Source organism: Tiliqua scincoides, chromosome 2, assembly GCF_035046505.1.
Source record: "Tiliqua scincoides isolate rTilSci1 chromosome 2, rTilSci1.hap2, whole genome shotgun sequence".
NCBI lineage: Eukaryota > Metazoa > Chordata > Lepidosauria > Squamata > Scincidae > Tiliqua > Tiliqua scincoides.
In genome coordinates, this window is record NC_089822.1 from 159500128 (window position 1) to 159525969 (window position 25842).

General features: G+C 39.6%; 1 protein-coding gene across 2 annotated transcripts in view; it reads left to right on the top strand.

Annotated features, from left to right (window-relative positions):
• The window catches only part of SEC14L1 (SEC14 like lipid binding 1), a 57534-nt gene that overhangs the window by 12841 nt on the left and 18851 nt on the right, over window positions 1-25842 (top strand). For both annotated transcript variants that reach the window (XM_066613563.1, XM_066613562.1), the window contains exons 2-7: window positions 949-1039; window positions 18829-18978; window positions 19064-19195; window positions 22332-22460; window positions 23301-23532; window positions 24310-24419. In XM_066613563.1, coding sequence (XP_066469660.1) covers window positions 977-1039; window positions 18829-18978; window positions 19064-19195; window positions 22332-22460; window positions 23301-23532; window positions 24310-24419 — 816 coding nt within the window. In that variant the 5' untranslated portion in view covers window positions 949-976. The remainder of the gene's footprint in view (window positions 1-948; window positions 1040-18828; window positions 18979-19063; window positions 19196-22331; window positions 22461-23300; window positions 23533-24309; window positions 24420-25842) is intronic.

Sequence of the window (25842 nt, forward strand, 5' to 3'; positions counted from 1 at the left end):
AACTGAGGATCAGACTAATTGCTCTTTTCATCAGATTGTGATTCTAAGAAGCATGCTTATACCTGGAAGCATCTTTTTAAGTTTTAAAAAAAAAGCAACTGAGCAGAGCCTAACACCTTTCATGCTGTTTCCCTGCTGAAAATTGCCCCCAGAGTGACTAGTAGGAGCAAATAGCATCTTACTGGCAGGAATTTGGTGCAAGGTGGGAAAGGTATGAACCTTTGTCCTCTGTCCCAAGCAGGATTCTCCCCCGCCTCATGCACTGGCTTTCTTCTGGGTATAAGCTTCTGAAAACTTCTATTAGGATACTTGGTATTGATAGTCTCAAAAGTGTGTATGTCATAAGAAATTGAAGGATATGAGTAAAAGCATAGTAAATAGGAGCATAGTCTTTCAGAGTTTGTGAACTCAAAACTGCAACTAGAGACTCCATTTCATGATTGTAATGAAAGCAAATGTATAGTAGAAGTTATACCTTGGGAACATCATGCTCTGGTTGTATGTTATCCATTCCTAGTACAGAATTCTTGAAGCCTGTTATGCCTGCTCAATCACTTCCTGAATGTGCAGTTATAAATGGAGCCAGAAGTGTATTGCTTAAAATAGTAGATTTAGTATATGCTACTTGCAGTAGATGTTTCATATTTTAGCTCATAGAAATGTCTAATTCTAAATATAGTTCAAATCCTGTAATGAGCTTAGTTGACACATTTAAACACAGTGTGTTTGGAAAAACCTTAAATATTTTAAACACAAGTTATTGCAGAATAAATTCTTATAGTCAAACTGGTATGAATTATTGGTCCTGAAATAGAAGTCTAAGAAAGGCCTCATCTTGCATACTTCTCTGGAATATGCATTTCTGGTAAACTGAAATGGCATATAAAGTCTCCATGGTTAATGTTTTCATTTTGCATATTAATGATTTCCATCATTTTTCTTTTTCAGATCTGTATAGTGCTAATTATTCGCAACCATGGTGCAGAAATACCAATCTCCTGTGAGGGTGTATAAACACCCCTTTGAATTAATTATGGCTGTAAGTATCAATTTTCTAATATGCTCATGAATAGCATTAGAACTTTATTACTCAGTCTGGTTGGGCAACTTAACAAATCTTAACAGGATGGCGTATCCTTGCCCTAATGCATGTGCTATGCAAGGATTTTTCCAGTTATGTATTCATGCTAGCTTTGAGGTATGATGGTTATTTTAACAAGTGTCTGATCTTGTTGAAATATCTAAACAAATATCTTGAAACAGATTTAGATAATAGGGTCTGTACTCTTGCTGCCTACATGCAGGGCAGGTAGGAAATTCAATGGCTTAATTGAGACTGTGCGCATAATGATAGTTCAACTTCCTTTAATGTAGTTTGCTGTTTTGCCTGAATTGACAGATTGTAGTTAACAGCCATTGCTTCACTTGCAAAAGCCGCTATACCTACAGCATGCTGTACAAATGGAAAGCAGACAAGCAGCTCTAAAATCAGCTTTGTACAACATCAAAGTACAAATTGCTTTCTGAACTATGTTTAGAGTGTACTGCGGCTTGGTGTGTTGTCTGAATCGAGCCATGGTAGAGCATCTGGCTTTGAGACAGATTGCAGCATAGTGTACATCTCGTCTTGATGAAGTCAAAGTAGTGTGGGTGGGTGGGTGGAGGGGGGGAAGATGCATATTTCTTACATAAGAATCAATTTTGATCTTAAGCCTAGCAAAGCATAGATGACAGACATGTTGTAGGAGGTACAGTAAGTTTGGAGGCGTTGGCAATGGCCTTTTAGACAAATTGTCACAATGTGCTGTGCAAAAGAGCTGCTATTGACAATAGTGCCCAGATATATTTGAAATGCTGATAAAAAAAATCCTTGAGTTTAACATTATTACTTCTGGATTACAGAGCCATCAATGCATGTATATGGAGAAAGAAGGAGAATCACTGTAAAATAAGGAGGAAAATATTAAATAACATAATCATGCATAGATCGTATTGGAACTCTTTAAGGAATAGGTTGTTTGGTGGTGATTACATTCTAGTGCCTGTGTGCACCTCTTATTTTAGTATATTTGTTTTATTTATAATATTAAAAAAACAACATTAATACATAAAGAAAAACTACATGGATTATCTAATAGCGTTGCAAGAGCAAAGCCAAAAATTCTAATTACGCGTACTTACTGCGTTTATATTAATGATCTAAATTTCCAGCCATACAAAAGCTGTATCTCCAACAGTTTCTCTTAGGACTAATCTTCAAATCCAGAATTCATTAAATCATTACTTTCTCTTGCAAAAAGTGAATGATTGGTTTCCAGTTGTTCATAAAGGTTTCTGTTAATTTCTTTTTAAGTAAAATCGTGAGTTTATCTATTTCTGTAAAGTCCATGACTTTTGTCCACTATTCTTCTATCGATGGTATACCCATGGTTTTCCAATATTATATAAAGTATTCTAGCCACACATATATAAGAACAAAATTTCACTCTTTTCCACATATTCATCTATCATGCCCAACAAAAATACTTCGGGTTTCAATTGTACATTTGTTCTTAAAAATCAACCGTATCTGTGCATATATCTGTGATTAATATTTTTTTGCTTTAGAACATGTCCACCATACATGTTCAGTTCAGTTTTATCATGGTCACTGACCAGCATAAAAATGTCAGTACATCCATCATATAGAACTGAGCATACATACAACACATCAAAGCATCCTAACATAGGTTCTTGTCAACTGAAATACAAAGTATAGATAAGATTAAGTCTAGTGTAATTACAATAGATTAATCTAAATACAATGACTACTAATAAAAAAGAAAACTACTTCTGTTCTTCTAATGTATATAGAGATAAAAGCTCACCCCAATATCTTACCGTGTATGATATGAATGTTAACAATCCTCTATGAATAGCCTAGTGGGCCATGATCTACTCTCTTCCTCCCGATATTAACTGCAGCGGCTAAAAATTTAGCCACCCTCCACATGATATCTGGATTCATATCTGCTAAGAGTGTCTATAATCTTGAGTAGGATATTTGGCCAACCCTTCTAACAGTGGGGAGATAAGAGACAACTGTATATCCTTATAGTAATCACAGTTCAGCAAAGCGTGATCAGTGGTTTCTGGTTGGTTTGCCCCACAAGGATACAATCGCTCTAAGAATGGAACCTTCCGAAAGTGTCCTTCCACTACAGCTGAGGGCAAACTGTCACACTGTCCTAATGTAAACGCCCTTCTATGGCTTGGAATCTCCAACTGGAAAAGATAGGGTGCTGGGGCAGCTATATATCTGAACTCTTCCTTGAAACAGAACTGGCTGACATTGTTACATCTTTTAGCTTTTTACAGGCTTGATTCCTCTGTGACTTGCTCTTTTATTCTGTCTTTTAATCTGACTACTGTTTTTATGGCCTCGGTTAATGTGTTTTTAAATGTTTTTATCTGTTATGTGTTAATGTTTTTTTAAAATCTGTTTTTTTACATGTTGTTAGCCTCCCTGGGTCCCTTTAGGGAGAAGGGCGGGATATAAATAAAGTTTATTATTATTTATTATTAAGATCTTCCTGGCACTCTATGTCAGTGATCCACTGCTTGATCTTAGCTCCCACCTGATCCAGTCCCATATCAAACAAAAATGGCATAGAGAATCTCAAGGAGGGCAATTCTAGTTCAGCCCTTTAATCCACCTGGATTTGTACTCATCTCAGAGAATTAGGGGAGCAAGTCCTAATGGGCATAAATGCAGCCTTAACCAATAAGAACAACCATATCTGTGCATACATCTGTGATCAATATTTTTTTTGCTTTTGAACATGTCCACCATATATTATATGGTAAAATGTTTCCTCCTGTTTTTTTCATTTCCAGCACCTTTATGCACCTCTTGTTTTAGATAAAGCTGAGATCTTCCAAATTTGTCTTGCCAAATTGTTGCATGTATTATCTAAAGATCTTCATTGGGGGCTATGCTTCTTGAGAGCAGGGCTGAAAAAAGAGGCAAAGAAATGGGAATTTCCTTGTGAAAGAAGGAACACTTTGGAAAGGCATGCAGCAAAGAATAGCGTAGGTAGGCAGATCTTAATCATTTGTTTTGTGTTAGGAAGTTGCTAACACTGAGCACACTGAAAGTCAGCAAAGCTAACAACTAGAGAGAAAAGAGAGAAGCCTACATTACTCAGCATAATTATAGTTTTGTTAGCATTATTTCTCAAGAAATCTCAGCATGCATCCTCAGGATAGAAATCTGAATACGTGAGAGAAGTGTACTCAGTTAAGTTCTCTTGATCTAAATATGTCTGCTTACTACTTCCAACACTAGTTCAGTCAAAATCACAGCATTTTCACTTCTATTTAGTAGAAGGATGTTGGCAAAAAGTACATCAGCATATTCATTTTTCTGATGCTGAATGTTTTCAATTTGGTATAAGATCCTGTCAACATTTTAAAAAGTTTTAGTTCTTATGAGATGCATCTTGCTGGAGGTGTGTTTGACATTATTACATGCAAGTGTGACAGTCAAGATTTCAGCCACCCAGTGAGAAATTTTTTGATCTGCATTCTGCTGTTATATGTGTGAATACTTGCATAGGCCTTCACCCTCATCTGAAGGGTACTTTCAGGCAGTAGGATTTCAGCTGTCTTCTGCCAGAAGTGCTTAGTTTTTTTGGGCCTTAATGTATTGCTTGACAAATACAACCTCTGAAGTCTTTGGAAACATGTATTAGTTTTTATGTGACTATATGAAACATTGTTTGTCGAGGGAAAAATTGTGGTGGATAATGCTACATTGGGAACTAGGTTTCTGAAGTTGGGCTACCTGTAAATATAGTCCTTCTGTTTTTAACATCTAGCCACTGTATTATTAATCTAGTGATTTTGGGTAGGGAGGGATCTGTGCTGGCTTCTCCTTTCTTGGGGTATTTATGCTTTTATCTATACTTATGAGTGTCCAGAATTCAAATACAGGGGGCATCCTGTATCCACAGTTTCATTTGTTTGAGAACCCACCCCCATGTGCCTCCTCCACATGCAACTCATCTGGAGGTGAGGGGAGCTCTGCTCTGAGGGCTTCCCTGGGTCTCCTAGTATAAAGCATTAAAAAAAGTCATGTCTAGTATTTTGAAAAATCAGAAGTCACTTTTTTTTACTCTGAGTCATTCTGAGCCCAGCAAAGGCCGCAAACTGTTGTGTGTGGCTTCTGCCTGGCTCAGAAGAGCATCTGGAGGTGAGGGGAATAGATAGCTGAATCCGTGGATACAAGTGAACACCCCCCCACCCTCCAGAGGCGAGAGGAGCTCTGTTCCCCTCCTCTGTGAAGGGTGGGGGGCATTCCGTCATATCCATGGATTCAGCTATCTGGAACAGAACCCCCACAGATATGGGGGCATGCATGTATTACCTCTCCTCCCCTCTTTTGCTTGGGTCTAGCTGCTTGTACATACTCTCCTGTCTGTGGGAGGCAGAGGGGTAGTGCAACTGTGACTTAGATCAGGGTCATGCATAGAGGTATTTCTATTGAGTAAGATGAGATTACAGCCCACGTTTTACTGAGCACAATGGTCTTACTTCTGAGGAAGGTAACAATATTTTCAGACACCTCTAGCCATGCATGAAGAAATGCAAACTATTTCTCTGTAGCTTTTACACAGGCTGATAACTGATCATAAAAGTGCATGGTTGTGTATATGCATAAATTATCACTTGTCTTATTCCATCTTTTCCTTATGTGAACCCTCAGGAGACTATTTGGGGAAGCAGCTTCCTGGGATCCTGGGAAATATGACCAATACTCCCCCTTTAACTGAACTTCTGATCTCAACCTTGTAAGAATTGCAAATTCTTTCCTACTAGTGCATTTTGGGGAACAAAACTGAGGTTGGTGAACAGAAAGAAGTTGATCTCTGTCAGGGCACTATCCTGGTCAGATAAAAGCTGCATAGTTTGGGTCAGATTTTATTTTCGCCTTGTTTTGAGAGAGAAGGGCACGCATAGCTGAAACTTATCAGGTTGGGATTTAAGTAATTTCTGAACTTAAGTATGCAACATTTATTTGAACAGGTTAGTGCCCTGACACAGTGATCAAACTCTTTCTGTTCACCACTCTCCATTTTCCCCCCCAAAGTGGACTAGTTGGGAAGAATTTGCAACTCTTACAAGGTTGAGATTTGTTACTGATAGGGAGAATGTTTTAACAATTTCTACAGAAACTAGTGTTGCTAATCATTTCCAGCAAGATGCATTTTTTTAAAAAACAAAGCAAGTTTAGAAACTGCTTGATATGGAAGAAAATGGGAATTTTATATTTTTAAAGCTGAACAAGGTGTTTTCAAGCTTAGCTGTGAAGTCTAGAGAATGAAATTCGAAATAGTTGAGTTTTGAACATCACCTAGAACTTTAAAGAGATGAAGTGCAGACTACTGGCCATATGCTTATTTTAAAATATTTGCATCCTACCTTTTTTCTTGTTCCTGAGGTGGCTAATGATACTAATTAACGCAAAGCACAATGCTCAAAAAATGTAGTAATCAAAGTAACACCTGCTGCAATAAAACACAACAGATAATTGGTAAAAACAAGCAGCTAGACGGACTAAAGAGAGAAAACGTTTGCTTTGCTTTCTCAATCTGTGTTGGTCTTGCAGGGCTTAAGTTCTTAATCACAAAAGGAGGGAATTCAACATCTGTGATGCTGTCACAGAAAAGGTTATTGCTGCTAGCCTGGCCTTGGCCAATGGTGGCACACGTGAGAAGGCCCTTCTGGATGATCTTAGGAGATAGTCTGTGGCATAATGAAGGAAACAGCCCCTCATTGGTCTAGTACGAAGCTGTAAAGGTCATCACCAGCATGTGAATTGCTCCTGGAAACAGACCAGCAGCTGGTGTAGTCTCAGGAAAAGTAGCCTGTTAGAATCAAATAGCCATGTCCTCAGGACCACAAGTTTTGTACATACCTGGCTATTTAAAGCTTGTAAATATACTATACCTGAACGTTGCTCTTATCCAGGAAAAATGTTTTGTAAATTTCATGCATGTTGAAATAGAGGAAGACCAAGGTTGCAAATATCTTCAAAGACTAATAAGAATGTCTATGTACCAGACAAAGGGCAAGTATATGCCACATGTCAACATCCATAATGGCAGTATAAATTTTTAATGCTGCAAGGCTTAATTGCTTAGTGGAGGTAGTCAACCTTGAAATTTACAACCAACTGAACTCTATATAAAAGATATATTTAAATATGTTAAAATTAAGCTGACAGTGGAGTACTCTATAAATCTGTAATGGTATTGCCTATTAAAATAGTTTCCTTAATGAAAGTGGTTTCCATGAAAATACTCTGGTAAATATATAGAGTTGAATTCAGACGTGTTCTACTACATGCCAAAATGTTCCATCACTTGTAGAAGGGCTTGTTCAAGAAACTTGGGCAGGGGAGGGGGATCCAAATCCAATCTTCTTGTGTTGGCACGAGGATTAGTTTGCCATCACTAAAATTCTGATTAAAAAAATTAACACAGTCTTTGGGAGGCTCAATAGTATTGTTGGAGCTTTTTCCTTTCTTTGCAAAACCTTTTTGGACGGTGGCAACTTCAGCTGTGCTTGCTATTTTTTTTTTTCAGTGTGTCAGGAAATGACCTTGCATCACACATTCTGGGAAAGAAAAATGACAATTGGCAGGAGCCTGTTACTGAGGAAACTATCAGTATTTCAAGTGCTGCTGATTGCAAAAGAAGAGTTTAATTTTTTTTTAAACCCTGCTGCTGCCCTGTAGTGTTCTGCTGAATTCTGTAGAACTCTGCTGGCGGTAATACTTTTACGGCTAGCAGAACTTGTGTGGTGGAAATCCCGTGGGTGAGAGAAGAAAGCAAAGGGCACAGAAGGCTGCCTTAGTCATCAAGATCATCAGATCTCTTGAAAGTTTTGATGAATCCTGTGAGGTTACCCAAAACAGCGGTGCTGGTTTATTTTTAGTAAAGGAATAGTGTCTTCAGTGAAATTGGGCTGCAGGAAGGGAAAACAATGCATATGCATTCTGAAGCATTTCTTACTTCATTTCCTACAATACTAAGCATTCTTACCTTCATTACTGCGATGTGTGGCCTAAACAGAAACCAGTGGAGCAAGATTGATTTAGATTTTAATTGTTCTTATTGCTGCTGAAAACAGATACAAGAAGGTGCTGAAAGGATATGATATTGGTGGAAATTAACACTCATTTTTCTGGAGAAGCAAAAGTCTTTACAGCTGAGGTTCCATCTGGGGCACATTCTAATCCCATGTAAAGTAATTTTGTTTGTGGGCTGTGGCTATTGGGGAGGGGTGTGATCTGACAGTGGGAGTTTCATGAAGAGCTTCTGCACTTCAAAAATTCATCACTATACCTCATTGAAATTCCTTCCTATTGCTATGTTCCCTTCTAAAATGTTTCAAGTTCTGCTATTAACCTAATGAAGTTTCCTTGTCTGTCTTGGGGCCTTAAATACAATATATTATACAACATAAATGAAGTTAATATTTGTTCTCCAGAACTTTGTTTAATTGTAACATAGCTTCTTGCCTCCTCTCTAACAGCTTCTTTACATTGTAGTATCCCTGGTATAATAGCTGCTCCTTCCCCCCCCCCCCCTTGGTTACAAGGTACAAACTTTTTTGGAATTTTGGAAAAAGGTGGAAATCTTCACCTTTTTGTTAGATGAATTGAAGCTGTTGATACTTGGAGTTCTTTATTTTGCCCATCTTTTAAGTCAAACTAGAGAAGTATCTGTAAGAAGTGCTTTGTAACTGTTAAAATATTTTACATGTCTTAACATTGTTCCAGAACTTGGACTAATTGTTGTGCTTCCTGAAGACATAATGAGAATTTCTAAAGGAAGTAAATAACTGTTGGAAATCCACCAAGTACAAAAACTTGGCAGTGCTCCTATTTGCCCTCAACTCACAGGGTTGCTTATGATCTAGTGCAGCATAGGCGGAGATGTTTTTGTATTCTTTTTTTGTAATCCTACACACCCACACACATGGAGCCTGCATGAATCCAAAAGGTGCTTTTTTTGTCACTGTAGCCTCCTGTAACCCACAGGACTGTGAGAACAAATGTTATGGAATTTAGACTTCTTTGGGCCACAATAGAAGAGTAAGCAGTAAGATTCCTGATAAAGTTGCTTGCCTGTCCAAAATCTATTGTGTTCCTTCACTTGATGGGAAATGTGAATTATATCACTGATGGGTTCCATTCAAGTGTCTGAGTTATTCTGCCGGCATATCTTACTCTCCCACTCCATGAGGACACTTCCTGAATAAGAGTTTAAAGTACTTTGCTTTTAATTTCGAAAAGCATGTATTTTTGCTGTGGAACTTCCTGTTAGATGAAACCCCTTCTTGCTAAGTTCAGTTCTAGCTGTGGTATTTTTGTGCAGATGTTGCTACTGTAACAAATAGTATTTACTATGAATAGTTGCTTTTGAACTTGTTTCTGATTGGGCTCCAAAGATGGTGTGGGGGGGGGGAGAGGAAGCAGGTTAAAATGCTAGTGTTGGCCTTCTAAAGCAAGGCACAGGTGCATTGGGAGAGAAGATGCTGGGAAAAAATTTCAGCAGCTGTTCTTGTTGTTGTACTTTTATATAAGGATTCTCAGCTGTCTGTGACAGATCAGATCTTGGGGTGGTGGTGGACAGGTCGATGAAAGTGTCAACCCAATGTGCGGCGACAGTGAAGAAGGCCAATTCTATGCTTGGGATCATTAGGAAGGGTATTGAGAACAAAACAGCTAATATTATAATGCCATTGTACAAATCTATGGTAAGGCCACACCTGGAGTATTGTGTCCAGTTCTGGTCGCCGCATCTCAAAAAAGACATAGTGGAAATGGAAAAGGTGCAAAAGAGAGCGACTAAGATGATTACGGGGCTGGGGCACTTTCCTTATGAGGAAAGGCTACAGCGTTTGGGCCTCTTCAGCCTAGAAAAGAGACGCCTGAGGGGGGACATGATTGAGACATACAAAATTATGCAGGGGATGGACAGAGTGGATAGAGAGATGCTCTTTACACTCTCACATAACACCAGAACCAGGGGACATCCACTAAAATTGAGTGTTGGGAGAGTTAGAACAGACAAAAGAAAATATTTCTATACTCAGCGTGTGGTTGGTCTGTGGAACTCCTTGCCACAGGATGTGGTGATGGCATCTGGCCTGGATGCCTTTAAAAGGGGATTGGACAAGTTTCTGGAGGAAAAATCCTTTATGGGTTACAAGCCATGATGAGTATGTGCAACCTCCTGATTTTAGAAATGGGCTATGTCAGATGCAAGGGAGGGCACCAGGATGAGGTCTCTTGTTATCTGGTGCTCCCTGGGGCATTTGGTGGGCCGCTGTGAGATACAAGAAGCTGGACTAGATGGGCCTATGGCCTGATCCAGTGGGGCTGTTCTTATGTTATGTTCTTAAGGAGATATTGACTCTTAGCATTGCAAGCAAATTGTCACACATTACCCTAAGGCAGTGTTTCTCAAACTGTGGGTCGTGACCCACTAGGTGGGTCACAAACCAGTTTCGGTTGTTTCCCCATTCGTTTCAATATTTTATTTTTAATATTACACTTGATACTACCATGGTATGTGACTACGTTTGTGGAAATGTGATACATCTGTACTTTTAACAGGCTACTTACGTATATACTTTTAACAATGATAGTCAATGAGACCTACTGAGTAAGTGTGGGTAGGATTGTTAATTTTCCTGCTTGAGGTCTCTTCCAGTCATGACATCACTTCTGGTGGGTCCTTTCTGATTCTCATTCTAAAAACTGAATCCTGGTGCTAAAAGTTTGAGAATCACTGCCCTAAGGGATGCATGCAGAAGTAAAGTCCCCCATTCTCTCCTTGACTTGATGGCCCTTTGTATCCCTCCCCTGACAACCATTTTAAGAAGATTGGGCAGGTTTCATATATTCTCTGGAGAGGGACAGAGGGGGGAGGGGTGGGTTGGGTGATTATTCCCCCTGCCCAGACAGAAGCCACTTCCTTTTGTGAAAGATAAGATTAGGATACACATCTAATGCCTTAAGTGTCACTTTAGCAAGAATTACCTGAAAAAATGTCATAATAGTTTTCTCATAAGCTATATAGTCTTGAAGTAGGTTTAGCAGCACATTTTTAACGTTCTGTAGTACATAGGTGGGAATGAAGGTTGTATACAAAAGGAATTGCAAGTCAGCATTGGAATTTTTTTCATATGAACTTTGTTTGTTCTTCTGAGAGAGTCTTTACAACCACTGTCTTATCAGTGGCAACAGTGATTTTACTACTATGAGTGTTTGTCTTGTAGTACCTATACTGCTACTGAATGCAAGTAATTGATTAATATTCCCTTACTGGTGATTTTTGGCCATGTTTATATGGCACTTGGTTGACTTCCTGGCAGTTGTAGATTTAATTTACAGGGGTAATGATTGACTCTCCCATCCTGTAGCATTCCTGGGAAGCTACAGCATTAGCATAGGGACATGAATAGCTCTTTTCTCCTCATTCTCTTAAACTTGACCAATACTGCATCATTTTTTTTGAAACTAGAAAATCTTCTTCCATGCTAGACTCCTAGAATCTCTGTTTTTGGCAGACTGCTTGGGATGCTGTTGTCACATGCTAGATAAGCTTGCTGTTCCAGTTTAGTGAGTAGCCCCAAGTTAAGGCAACAAACACATAATCACAGAAGGTCACAGTTCCCTTGAAGTGGTGGGGAGGATGTTGTAAATGACCAGTGGTACATGGAAACAAATATAAACTGATGGGTTTGTGCGAGCTAAATTCTGTTGAAGGCATTTGGCTACAGGTTGTGAGTGAAATTCCATTGTTACAATGTGCTGTTGGGCTTTATCTGGTATAGACTATGCTACAGCATCTGTATTCTAGCATGCAAAATGGGGAGTATTCTAAGGTTAGGTCATGCTGTTGAGTTTGGGAAACTGACAGACATCCTCTATTTCAAATATTAACATGGCAGCAAACCGCATACAATGCAGTATGTCATAAAGCAGTGGTAGCAATATGCACAGGCATACATCTTTGGAACAAATTCAAATGCAAATTCTTCAAACTTAACAATTTCATTGAAATCTAGAGTGATCGTCAAAAGGCATTTACCAATCAGTGTAGTCTTGCTTGTGTGTGAAAGAATGTGGAAAGGGTACAGGTCCAACCTTGTTATACACTGATTTTTTATACACAGATTTGACTCAACACGAATGGCCACTGCAAATGAGAAGGAATGTGCTGATCCCTGGTGAAGGGGAAAAAATCCACCCCTTTAAAATCATGGTTTCAAAAACTGCTTCTTACTGTTGTAGAGAGATGGTCATGCAAGTGATTACAGCTATAACCTAATTATCCACTGATTTTTCACCCTTTAAATTAAAGGAAAAGCCTTGTTAATGCAAGAGAGGGCAGCTGGCTGACAGTCAATCATTCTCTCTCCAGCTTCACTCCTCCCTTCCCCCTGAGCATGTGGAAGAAGGCTAAATGGCAGTGATTATCACCTTCTCCATTCTTTCCCCCTCCGTGCATTACTGGTGAAAGGAGGGATTGCTGCTTCCTAGTGAAGCCTAAGTGCCTGGAGAGAGACTGACTGCCGCTGTGTGCATTACAAAAGGTCAGCAAGGCTGTTTTTTTTAAACTACCTGAGCAAAGGGACTTTGTTTTTTAAATTGTTTTGCTTTAGCGTGTTTTTTTGCCATCCACATGAGTTCTGGGAATGGAACCCTCGCAAATAATGAGACTCGACCTGCAGTTGCACAGAATGGCATAGCTATTGTCTCTCAAACCCTAAGCCAATATTCTGTGAAAATGCACTGAACCATGCATTTTCAGTTACAAAGTTTTGCTCTCTCCCCCTAATGCCAGCTTTAATTATTCTTTCCTATTTTAAGTCAAGAAACCAAATAGGATAATTAAAAAGGTCCAGGAAATAACCCAGCAAGGCTATAGACAAACTTTATATCAAGCTTCAGTGAAGTGTAATTACTAGACCCAGATTAGACCTAAAGCTGTTTAAGGTGAAATAGTATACTATACCTTATTTTCCAAGTTGGGGATTCTTAACCATGGTAAGCCAAATGATGGGGGTATGGGACTCTATCTCTGAACAATTTAAAAAAAAATTGTTGCTAGATTAGATTAATCATTATCAATGCTTTTGAGGTGTTCTGTTCCTAGCTAGCCTTATATAAAGTAAAACCAAGGTATTAACACCTTTTGAAACCTTATAGGTCTGGGGGTTATGATGATTTTGACTATCTGGCAAGGGGTTATGGGGCCATATTGGGCAATACATTGGGTGTCAGTATTTTTATGATTTTCAGTGTTGTGAAAAGCCAAAAGCCCTGATCTAAGCCAAAACTTATTTATAGTCTTATGGTTGCTAAGCGACTCTACATTTTCACGGGTTTTGTTAATAGTTTTTGGAGAAACGCGGTATTGAAATTCTGTCAGACACATTTAGTGAGAGATTCTGCCATGTCCCAGCATGCCAAGAATTGCTCTTGGAAAATAAATGCCTCTCTAGAACAAAGCTGGCTGGATGATACGACTTGTATGAGGAAAGACAGCTGAAGCTTTTAAAATTTCATGGAAAATATCTGTATCGGTGGCATAGCTTATGATTGTGTAACCCAGTGCCAAGCTCAGAATGATCCCCCGGACATGACATCACGGTCAGGCTTTAAACAAGTAAAAGTTGTGGGGAAACCCGCCTTCTCCCCCCAGCAGCTCACTGCCTGCTTGCTCTGCTGCCTCCTTCAGCCAGTGGCAGAGCTAAGGCATCTGCTACCTGGGGTAGAAGATGTTGTAGCTCCCCTTTAAATTTAATTAAGTAAATAAATGAAAAATGTGCCCCATATTGTTTAGAGACACTGTGCTGAGGTGAAGAGGGATGGTTATATCCCCCTGCTAAAAATAAGAGGAGCACAACTTGATAAAGTGCCTTTTACCCAGTTAGCAGGGGAAACTGTATTGATTCAAGGAAATGAGAGCTAACTCATACTAACACCTTATTGGTTCCCTGCTATATCATAACACCTAATTGGCTCTCAGAACAATCACTCTCAAAGGTCAGTTTTAAGAAAATCCAGTTTTTGTTCCATAATGCAGTTATTATTTTCTGGTTATTTGGTTATAACGTTTGATAGAATAGAGATATGTTGATGCGGTTTGTTTCATTGCATTCTGCATTAAATTCTGCATTGAATGGTATATAACATGATAAAATTATTCAAAAATACCAAGTTTTCGCAGTTTTGGCCATCATCACAAAGCTTGTTGCCTGGTGCAATTGCTACCCCCTGCACTTCCTTAGCTATGCCACTGATCTGTATATTGATCTTCAGCAGAGGATTTAAAGCTTGTTTATGTTGCATTCCAATGCTAAAATCTGGCATCTTTATGGTTTCAGAAGAAGTACCAGCTTCTTAAGTACAGCAAATGTCATGTCTTCTCCTTGGTTAAATGTTCTCCATTCCCAAGACTTGGAATTGGGGGCACAGATCTGAAGTTCTGAGCTAACAGTGTCCAAATCCTGAGGTTGGATTTGGCATCTGGCAAAACGATAGTATATTGTTGGCTGTATTGGTATTCTTTTGCTTAATTCATAACTCTTGAATTTCATGTTAGCTGAGAGGCAATGAACATAAAGACCAGAGAGCTGGGGCTTCTTTGGAGGAACAAAAGATTGTATGAATTTGTCATGGTAGTAACTCTATCCCTGTTTTCTGAACCTTGAACAAAAGTGCCCATATTTCAAGAAAGCTTTCTGAATTAGAAGCGCTAAGCGCATATTAGAATGTTGACCACCATCTTAGGCTCCTCTGTGTTCAGTCTTCCAGTCTAGGAGCAGTGGCATTGCTATGGTGATGCGGACCGCATGGGGTGATGCGCACGAGAGGGGTGTGACACACACTAGTGACCAAAATTGCAGTTTGTAGGAATAATACCATCATGGTGTTTACCATTCATGCATAATTACAGCATAATGCAGTGTGAAAAACTGGAGTGAAATATCTCCATTCTATCAAAAGTTAGGGCAAAAAAATGAAAACTGAAATGCAACTGTCTTATGTAATAAAGTACATTTCCTTAAATCAAAGCACATCAATGAGACTGATTGTTCTAAGGGCCAATGAGATGGCCCTTGTTAGGACACAGCATGGAACCAATAAGGTGTTAGCAAAGTGACACCTGGGGTGACACCACTAATGGCCAAAATAGCTAAAATTGCAGTTTGTAGGAATAATACCATCATGTTATATAACATTCAGTAAGTAATTTACAGCAGAATGCAATGAAAAAGGAATGAAATAACTGTGTTTTATCAAAAAGTATAGTCAAAAAACCAGCAGGGTGTGATGATGGTACATCACCATGCCCACCACTTGGGTCATTGCCCTGCCCACTGCATGGGAGGAGGTCCATCAGGGGCGTGATGCACAGGCCTCCCACACCGGGTGATGTGGTGTGATCACCCTTGTGATGCCACTGTCTAGGAGGTAGGTTTCTGCAGTTTGCAGCACAGTTGTGACCACACAGATTCTTAGAATGCATAGCTACTCTTCATGCGCAGTTTTTGATTGAAAGTAAGACAGCACATTGATCTGTATTCCTAGTTTACTGTGTGGTGTTTTTGCAGTCCTTGGTTCTCCACAACTGGTATTACACATCCATTTTGTTTTGGAGAACTCATTTTTAACTTTCTTAATTACAACTGATGCCTTTTTGATTGCATAATAAAAGTGGTGGGTTCATGTGTCTTATACCTTCAGGGGTTCAAAATCAGTCTAAAAAATTAGATTTCATTGGCTCTTTAAATAAAACTGTAATAGCATTCGGTTTTGCCTCCGTGCTATAGTTAGGGCACTTGGAACAAAACGTGATCATCGGTATAATCCCAGACACTAGGCTTTTAAGGCTAAATGATAATAGAACATAGCAGGAGCTAAATGAATTTAATAAACTTCCTTATAAGAAAATAATTCACAGCTGTGCTAATTGCAAGCAAAAGCAATTAGTTTTTGACCTGTATGCAGAAATAATAATGAAAAGCATGTTATATAAGTTGATTCCATAGCAAAGTAATTGCTCTTATAATCCTGTCTAAAAGCATCATTTGTGTATTGAAACATTGTTGTCTGAGCTCACCTGTTCTTGGTGTTTGTGCTCTTTGGCAGCTCATTGATCTCAGTTTTCTCAGGAAGAGGGACCAAAAGGAAAATGCCTTAAGAAAAAACTGTTTATCACATGTATATCACGTATAGTAATTCATTCATTCATAGACTATGGTTTGGTGTTGGAACCAACCCAATATGTGAAGTGGCCCTTAAATTCAATAAAATATTATGGGTTCAGTTTTGAATCAGCATCAGATGTTAATCACATTTTCCATCCTTAGTGTTTCTTTTAGCTTAAATGCAGCTTTTTCAAGTGTGTTAGAGCATTTTTTAAAAACTATTTCGGCAGGCAGTGTATAGACTTTGGAGACCTTTTAACTAGGACAGTACTGTGTTTGAGTGCTGATTGTGCTTTTAGTTTTAAGGCACATAGATCACAAAGAGCAACTGCTGACCAAACTTTCAGCTTTGCGCAAATATTTAATCTATAGAACGTACAGTATGCAAAATTGTTTTAACATATGCAGCTAAAAACATTTCATCGTTGGGGAGTGCAAAATCCCTTCCACTGAGGCACAGGAATAAGTTCTAACTTCCAAAGTTGCCTCATGAGGGCCTGCAATTCAGGAAGTATCAATGACTGCCTATGCTCACCTTGATGGAAGTACGAGACCATAAATCGTAAAATGACCATAAATCACCTTGAGATATGCAGCAACTAATGGTGAATTGATATTACTCATAAAATGCCATGGGATACAGAAATTAGTGTGTGCTGCTAAGTAGTGATGCATAGTCTACATAGGCTATTTTATACTTTGCAGTTTAAAATGTAGTCTGGTAGAAATGTAGTTTCTACCACAATATATTGGTGTGCTCATGTTCAAGTCAGAGACAGATCAAAATAACTCAGTGAATTCTTTGCATTGGAAAGGGACCTAAGGTAGCTTGACAAGCAAGTAAAGTGTACACATGCTTCATTTCCACTTTGATATTAGGGCACCTCCGAGAATCCAAAATCCTCTCATTTAGTTAAACCATAGGATGTATGTTTCATTCATCTCCCTAAAGTAAAAGAGCTATCTGGATAGCCTTACTGTAGATAATCTGCAATAGCCACGCCCATGCAATTTAATTATTATTATTGCCTCTAGCAACTTCTAGAAGTTAGCATTTGGTTGTTTTTTTTTAACAAACCTGGCCTGTACATTATATGGGTTACATAGAAAAGGTTCATTTCAGGACCTTTTGCCGTTTGCATAGCTTCAAGACAGAATCCCAAGAATATCAAACTTCCAGTAATCACAATTTTTGAAAAGTTAGTAGTCCAAACAAGGAGTATGATTGGATGGATGCTTTAAAATGTAGTGTGAATACAAATGTAAAGCATGCTCTGCTTAACAACATTGTTGAGCAAATTACCGTAATCCATTGCAAAATGGGAACAGATGACAGAGTAAATAATTGCATTTGTGCAAGATTTTGGGGAGTGAATGTGCTACAGAATAAGTAGTGTGTGTTTTATTTTTGCAGAATTTACACAAGTTTTTCTCATTTGTGCAACTTCAGAATTCAGGTTATTCTAATAATGGACTATCAGCCTAGATCACGGGTGTCCAAACTTTTTGGAAGGAGGGCCACATCATCTCTCTGACACTGCTGGAGGCTGGGAAATATAGTTAATTTACATTTAAAATTTGAATAATTTTATATAAATGAATATTAAAGATGGAACTTCTATGAATGAATGAAGGTTTCGTGATAGCTAAAAAGACTTTGCGCAAAGCAAGACTGGCCTTTCCTTGACTGCCACTGTTGCTTCACAGATATAAAACAGGAAGTAGCAGAGCGCCCTCAGCCCATGGTCTGAGCGAGAGGTTAAATAGTTGACGCTCATGCTGAGAGTAGTCTCATCGGGCCAGCGCGGGCTCCAGCAAGTCTCCGGAGAGCCAGAGGCTCACTGGAGACTGGGAGCTTCCTGCAGGCTAGATCTGGCCCCCAAGCCAGAGTTTGGGCACCCCTGGTCTAGATGTGTGTGTATTCAAAGCTTCTGTTGTTGCTTGTCTTGGGCAGGGGTGGGGAGAAATATGAAGTGTGTGTGCACTCCAAAACTGCCCCCTCTACTAAGATATGATTGTGAGGAACGAAGGAATGCAAAACACCTGGTGAGTCTGACATCAGGGATTGTCTTGTGAGTTATAGAGCTTTCTTTTTGGCAGTTCTATTTGTTAATCTTTGTGAAATACAGTGATTTGTGGTTTACATGCTATGATTTTTTTAGTTAGGAGTGTGAGCGGCTTAAATGCATTATGTTCTTGGACACAAACACAGACTGGTAAATGGTACACGGTAGTCATTAGTGCTGAGCTGCTGTACTTGGGGACAACCATTATTGTAAAAAACAGACTTTGGATGTCTTTATTAGTCTCTAGGGTGATAACTTGAGAAAAATCTCTAGCTCTCTAAAGGAGTGATAATTAGCCTCTTAAAATTCTCTAGTGCCACACACTTCTGTTGATTAACATTTCTGATGCACTTCTAATATTTGATAGGTTTTAACAACTTTTTGTTGAAGTGCATGCAGCAGTTAAGTTGTGATCAGTTTAATTTAAGCATGTAGAAGACTCTTGTAGCAAAGCATTGGTGTGTTTATCTTCTTGCCTTTGCAGGCTTATGAAAGAAGGTTTCCCACATGCCCCCTCATTCCTATGTTTGTAGCCAGTGATACTGTGAATGAATTCAAGAGCGATGATGGGGCGATCCATGTGATTGAAAGACGCTGTAAACTGGACGTAGATGCACCACGACTCCTCAAAAAGGTACCTGAATAAAATCAGTTGGGCTTGGGTGTGAATATTTACCTGCAAGAATGTTCTTCTTGACCCAGTCTCTGCTCTTTCTCAGATTGCAGGGGTAGATTATGTTTACTTTATTCAAAAGAACTCCTTGAACAGAAGAGAACGCACTTTACACATAGAGGCCTACAATGAAACTTTCTCAAACAGAGTTGTCATTAATGAACATTGCTGTTACACGGTGAGTAACTGGTAAATCTAATGATGCCACAGGTTGAGACAGGCTATCATTTAGCAGTCAGGTCCCTGAGTGTAGGTTTGTTTCTCTGCTCTTCCTGCCTACAAAAGTATTCTGCATGTATTGCTTCCTGCTATTTTTCAGTTGCCTAACTTGCTTTTAACAGAATGCAAGAATGTTCTTGTTTTGGACCTGATTCTGCATTACTAAATATAAAATCTGTCTAATAGTTTGTGCTTGGGCAGTACCAACATAAGGAGTGTTAGGACTGATGGGTGTCTTCACTCTACTTCAGCCAGCATGTGCATTAGCAGATTAACTTGATTGTATAGATTTCTACTTTATAGCATATTGTTGCCAGTGTGTAGGATATGACCTGGATGAGTTGAGAACATCTACCAATTTCTGTTAAGCTTGCTGGCATCCACATTTTCCTGATCTCCTCTTAGGTAAAACAAGAGGAAATCTCTCTTGATGTGAAGAGAAACATGCACAAAAACTTTCACACTCTCACCAGTTGAGTTTGATCCAGAAAAAAATCAATGCGTAAGCTTTGATGTACAGGCACTCTCTCCCCCCCTCCCAGTATTCCTAAGGGATAAGTTTCTGACCACCATGGATTCCAGAAACTGTGGATAAGGGGGAACCCTATCTTTGTGCCCCTCCATGCCCATCACCTTCATTTAGTTTCCTTACTAAATGGCTCTAAGCAAGTACTCTATCTGTCTTCCTTTTACCAAACACTATAAGCTAGCAAGCTTCTTGCTGCCTGTTAATGAGTCTTTTCTGACTCATTAAATTGAGTCTTTTCTAGCATTCAGGCTGCCTTCCTTCTTGTCTTCCTATAAGCTTGCTAGCTTATATTGTTTAGTAAAAGGAAGACACATACTTTGCTTGGCTCCAGGGCAAAGAAACTAAATGAAGGTAATGGGTGTGTCGGGGCTGCAGAGGATACATTGCAAAACTGCATTGCACCTGCATTGCAAAGCTCCTAGCTATCTCATTTGTATGTCAGATTGGGTACCTTTCAATTTATGTTTCTGCATGAAGAAATGTTTGCCAGTACCAGTGTTACCATCAGTTCAGTAAAAAATACTGCTGTTTAAAAGTAGCTCCTTCACTCGAAGCCGGTGGCGTAGCTAGTGGGGGCAGTGGGCAGTCCGCCCCGGGTACCACCCTTGGGGGGGTGTAACACCACAAATGCCCCAACATCGGTAACATTGCAACGGTTAGGAGTAACTCCATCATGCCATATACCATTGGATACAGAATGTCCAGTGGAATGCAGTGCAAAAAACCGGATTGAAATATCTCCTTTCCATCAAATATTATGGCCAAAAAACTGGAAACAAAAAAATGCATTGAACCCTATGGAAAATGAAACTGAGCCTTATCATGTGTTTACCCGTGAGTAGGCGAACTTGCCATATTTCTTTGGAAAGGGCAGGTTGAGAGGAATCCAAAGACACCAGAATGATTCCTGTCCAATGAAAGCAGCCCCCAAAAAACACCCAAGAAGGAAGTCCCTCCCTCCAAGCAGAGAATGTGTTGAGCCTTGTGGAAAGCGAAAGTAAACCACAGGGTTGCGTTTACTTGCGAGTAAGCAAACATGCCTTGGGTGCTGGTCAAGTCAGGCAAAGGGGAATGCAAGGCTATCTGCATGGTCCCAATCTGATGAAAGTGGAGCTCAACAAATGCTCTAGAAGGCAGCCCCTCCCCCAAAGAATAAACCAGAGGCTTGAGCACTGGGGAGGGCTGAAAATCTCACTGCTTTATCTGTGTGTGTGTGTGTGTGGGGGGGTGTTATTGCAGGCAGGCTACAGAGAAAATTCACTTGGTGAAACAGGGCTGGCTTCCCCTTATTTAATTATGTTTTTCTTTAATTTAATTATTTATAATTTTATTTTGCTTGATGATGTCACTTCCAGCCATGACACCCTGGACAGATTGTCTTTCTAAAAAGCGGGTCCCAGTGTTAAAAGTTTGAGAACCACTGCCTTAACTCAAAACAGGCCAATGAGACATCTGGGGGGGGGGGTGACACCCTAGTGACCAAAATTCTGGAAATCGTGGCTCTTAGGAATAATACCATCATGTTATATACCATTTGATGCAGAATTTCATCCATTGCTTATGGGGAAATATTCACTGCATTTATTTTTCTGGCCATTATTATTATTCATTCCATGTCATGACTATTACTATCTCTGTCTCACCTACCTCACAGGGTTGTTGTGAGGACAAAATAAGGGGAGGAACCATGTATACCACCCTGAGCTGCTTAGAGGAAGGATGGTATGAAAAGTGAATTAAGTAATAATATAATTAATAATAAATAAATAATTGAGTCATATTGGATGACAAAAATTTATGGGCCCAAGGTGTCAAATGACCTAGCTACGCCTCTGCTCAAAGCGTTCATTTTGAAGAAATAAAGAAGGCACAGTGGGTAGCAGGGCACCAACGGCTCTGTGTACTACCTGCTCTTTGTCCTAGCCAGTGCTATAACTTTCTTCTGTGAGTGAAAATGGCTCTAGTATTGCTCTTTTCTGGGCTGTTCACACCAATAGGCTGCCCTCTCATGTGCTTCTAGCATCCAACTAAGATTGACCAACCTGCAGGCAGTTGAAGAGGTGCCCTTATGGATGATCTGTGATCATTTGGCCTTCGCAACCTCCCAGCTGGCACCAAGCCAGTATGGGATGTTTCTTGGGAACACTTCTCAGTACTCCCAGTTTCTGAGAAAATCATCCTCTGTTTCATTTGGGCAATAACGATCATATATTTATCATGGCTAGGGCTTAAAGAATCAAAGGGTGGCACTGCATCCAGCCACAAACTTTTTCATGTGCCACCTTGGGCACATGTATCATAGGTTTGCCACCCCAGGGTGACACTGGTAACTTGCATGTTACCAGTTGCACATGCAACTGTTTCCTGCAGTGCATGGAATGCACTGTGATCTTTCTTCACGTTTCAAATCCTGAAATGGGACTAAAAATCAAGAGAACTTAAATCTAATAAATGTGAGCTGTGTCAACTTGTTTTCTAAGACTTTAGGATGTATTGCCATTTTTAAACCTGACTCCTTGAAGCACCTTACAGACATGTTGTCGTACCCACTTTGTAAACTTTCCAGGTGCACCCGGACAATGAAGACTGGACCTGTTTTGAGCAGTCTGCAAGCCTTGATATTAAATCGTTCTTTGGCTTTGAAAGCACAGTAGAAAAGATTGCCATGAAACAATACACCAGCAATATTAAAAAGGTGAGTTAACAAGTTGCAGGTACCTGGCTTGCTGGTTAAAATCTGAACAGCTAACTGGTGCTGCTTCTAGGCACTATCACAAGGCTGGGAGAACGTTCCGTACCAATTTGGAATTTGTCTTGCTATGCCTTACCTAGCCCTGTAGTCTGTGCTTGCTCTCATCCTCTACTAGTGGAACACTCTAACCAGGATGATGATGAGCTAATCTGTTCGTTTGGGAACATTGTACTGGCCAGTGGTTCCACAATACCTTATACATGTGGTTTTCACCAGTTCTTGGAATAGGTCACCCTGTCATACCAGAATACATCAAGAAATTGTTTTGTCTCCCCTAAAGTAACTGATGCCCAATGTTAGGCATGCCTTGACTGACAACAGATATAATATGCTGTGCTTCTGAGCAGACATACGAGATGTAACTAGTCCTAAAGAACCCTAAAACGTGTGAGAAACAGGAAGTTGGCTTATTAGGCCTAATTGAATCCTGCACATAGAGGAGATGCACAACTGTGTCATGGCTAGAGGAACGCCAACTGAGACACAACCAAACTTGCTACAGAAGGATTAGGAAGGCATTTGTCCTTCATCTGGTATCTGTGCGTTGAAGAACTGCCTCATGCCTTTTGAGAACCAAAGAAATAGTTTCTTTCTGTCATTGTTCATTTTTTAGGATGGGTGATACTAAAGGTGATAGGACAGGCTCTTGGATGGTGTTTGTAGTGGGTTTTTCTTGGGTAGTCTTCCCATGGTTTTCCAAAAACAAGAACTAATGGTATAATTTCTCCAGAAAACTTTTGCAAGTACAAATGCATTGACTAAAGAATTACCTTGCTTTCAAAGGGCAAAGAAATAATTGAATACTATCTGAAGCAGCTAAGAGAAGAAGGAATAGTATATATGCCCCGTTGGACTCCCCCTGTTCGGAATGCAGTTGAACACAGAACATCTCATGCAGGACGGACACTGTCTTCTCCAATCAAAATTCCTGAAACTGCCATTAAGGATGGACTAATCACTAAGGATAGCAACACTTGTAACAGTGCAGCAGATCCCACAGCAGGAACACCTGATGGTGTGTTGTTTGCCTGTTGAGATCTCTTGGTTTGCTGCTTTGTGTATCTCTGTTTATAATTTTGCCTGACTTCTAAATAGGCAAGGAGTCTGTATTTTGAACAGACAGCTTTATTATTTTATCTGTTTGCAAAAACAGTATTATTGTAGATTCTGGTATTCTGTTGACTGGGAACTTGATTGGAAAAAGGAAAGCACAGCTAATATTGACTGAAGCTTTGCAGAGCCACTGAAAATTGGAACTGACAGAAAATTATGCTGCTGAAAATTAGATAATACAAGCATCCCACCCCACCCCCTATCCACAAGGGATCTGTTTCAGGACCCCTTGCAGATACGGTGGGTACAAGGAAACCCTATCTCCTTGGCCTCCATCCGTCGTTAAGGTGCTTACTGCTTAAAAATCTTTCTTCCTTTTACTGGATGCTATAAGCATGCAAGCCTTTAGCATGATGCGCAGGAAGGCAGCTTAAAGAGACTAGACCAAACATTAACAGGAAGCTGTTAAACTGAAGTTAACATTTGATTAATCTCTTCAAGCATTCAGACTACCTGCAGCATGCCCACGTCACCCTATAAAACTGCAAGCTTACACTGCAGGTGTAGTGTAAGCACCTATACAAAGTTAATAGGTGTGGGGTGGGGTGTGGAGAACTGGACACAGGGGTTCATCTTTATTAGTTTTATCAACTGTTGCAAAGGCTTAAAAGTTTGCTTAGAAAATATTGGCTACCTGACTTAGAATCATTGTCTAACATTGTGTAAACTTCCATTTCAGACAAGCTAGATGCAGATTACATCAAGAGATATCTGGGTGACTTGACACCACTTCAGGAAAGCTGCCTTATAAGGCTTCGACAGTGGCTTCAAGAAACACACAAAGGCAAAGTAAGAATCTTTCTCCCTGCTTGACTTTCTATCCTTTAGAAAAGGTGTGCAGCATGCAGAATGGTCTGGCAGGACAGCGGTAATCCACCCAAAGAAATGGATGGATTTTTACTTCAATTGGTTTTTGAACCTGATGCCTTATTAAGGGTGCGTGGAGGCTGAAAATGTCTAATCTTTAAATCTGCTTCCCAGAAAGAGTCCAGTTGCTTTGATCCTTAACAAAGAAACCCTGGGCTTGATGGCCTGGAGATGCTATCCTATGCCAAATGTTTATGAAACCTCTACAAACTAACCGGTTTTACCATATCCCTTGAGAGAATTTACTGTGCTGCTGCAAGTCTTGTTAATGAGCTGATTCCTCTTTATTAACCAGAGCAATGGCTCTGTCATAGAAAAGATACCAGACCACATGCTTGGGCTTGTGATTCATAATTCATGGAATTTTACTCCAAATTCTGGCACAAATCCCAACTCTTTCTTGTGACGTTTCTATGGGCCTCTGCTCCAATAATAGTTCATGCGTGCCTGACTATACTTTTGTTTGTTGCCATTCTCATCTGTTCCTCTTCTATTTTAGGCTGTCTTGTTTGCACTCTTACTATTTCTGCTCTTCAAGTAAAATAACATATCTAGAACACATCATGGTTTATTGTATTAAAAAAAACTTTAGAAAAATAAATTGTTCTGAACTAGCTATCAGGGAAAGATACTTAAAAGTATCAAATTTTAATCATATTTGGTATATTTTGCTAAATACATTCAAATCCTGGGCATGACAATATTTTAATGCTAACATCCATAAATGTCTGATGCAGTTTAGCCACTGCAGCAGCAAAAATCGAATATTATAACTTTTGCACCATGAAGGAATTATACTATTTTCTGTTTGTAGAGACCAGGAGATGACGGTTCTCAAAATCTGGTCCAAGTATTTTGTTCTAACTGTTCTGCAAATACTGTATCTGGCACTCTCTTCTATACCTACTAATATTTACTCTGCCTACTTTACAACTTCAAAATTCCTTTCAGTGCAATCCTATACATGTTTAGAAGTAAGTTTCATTGTATCTAACAAAGTTTGTGCTCATGTATGTAGGACTGCAGCCTTAATTACTTTCTAGTATTGACTTAATTGTGGACTGATGTGCACTGGATATGCATAACACTTGAACTCTATCCACTGTACTTCAAACTTGTGAGTGCCTGCAACTTTTCCCTGTAATGCATTTTTCACTTGACTGATTAAATGTAACAATTTTTCTGTATCTTTATCTAAAGCAGCAGTTCTCAAAATTTTCATTCTCTGGAGCCCTTTACACTCTCCGGCATCTCTGGATGCCCTGCCAGTGCGTGCATGGGGAGTCTTGAGGAGCCCCAGACCACTGATGCATGCACAGAGTGACGTAGCACCAAGCCAAATACC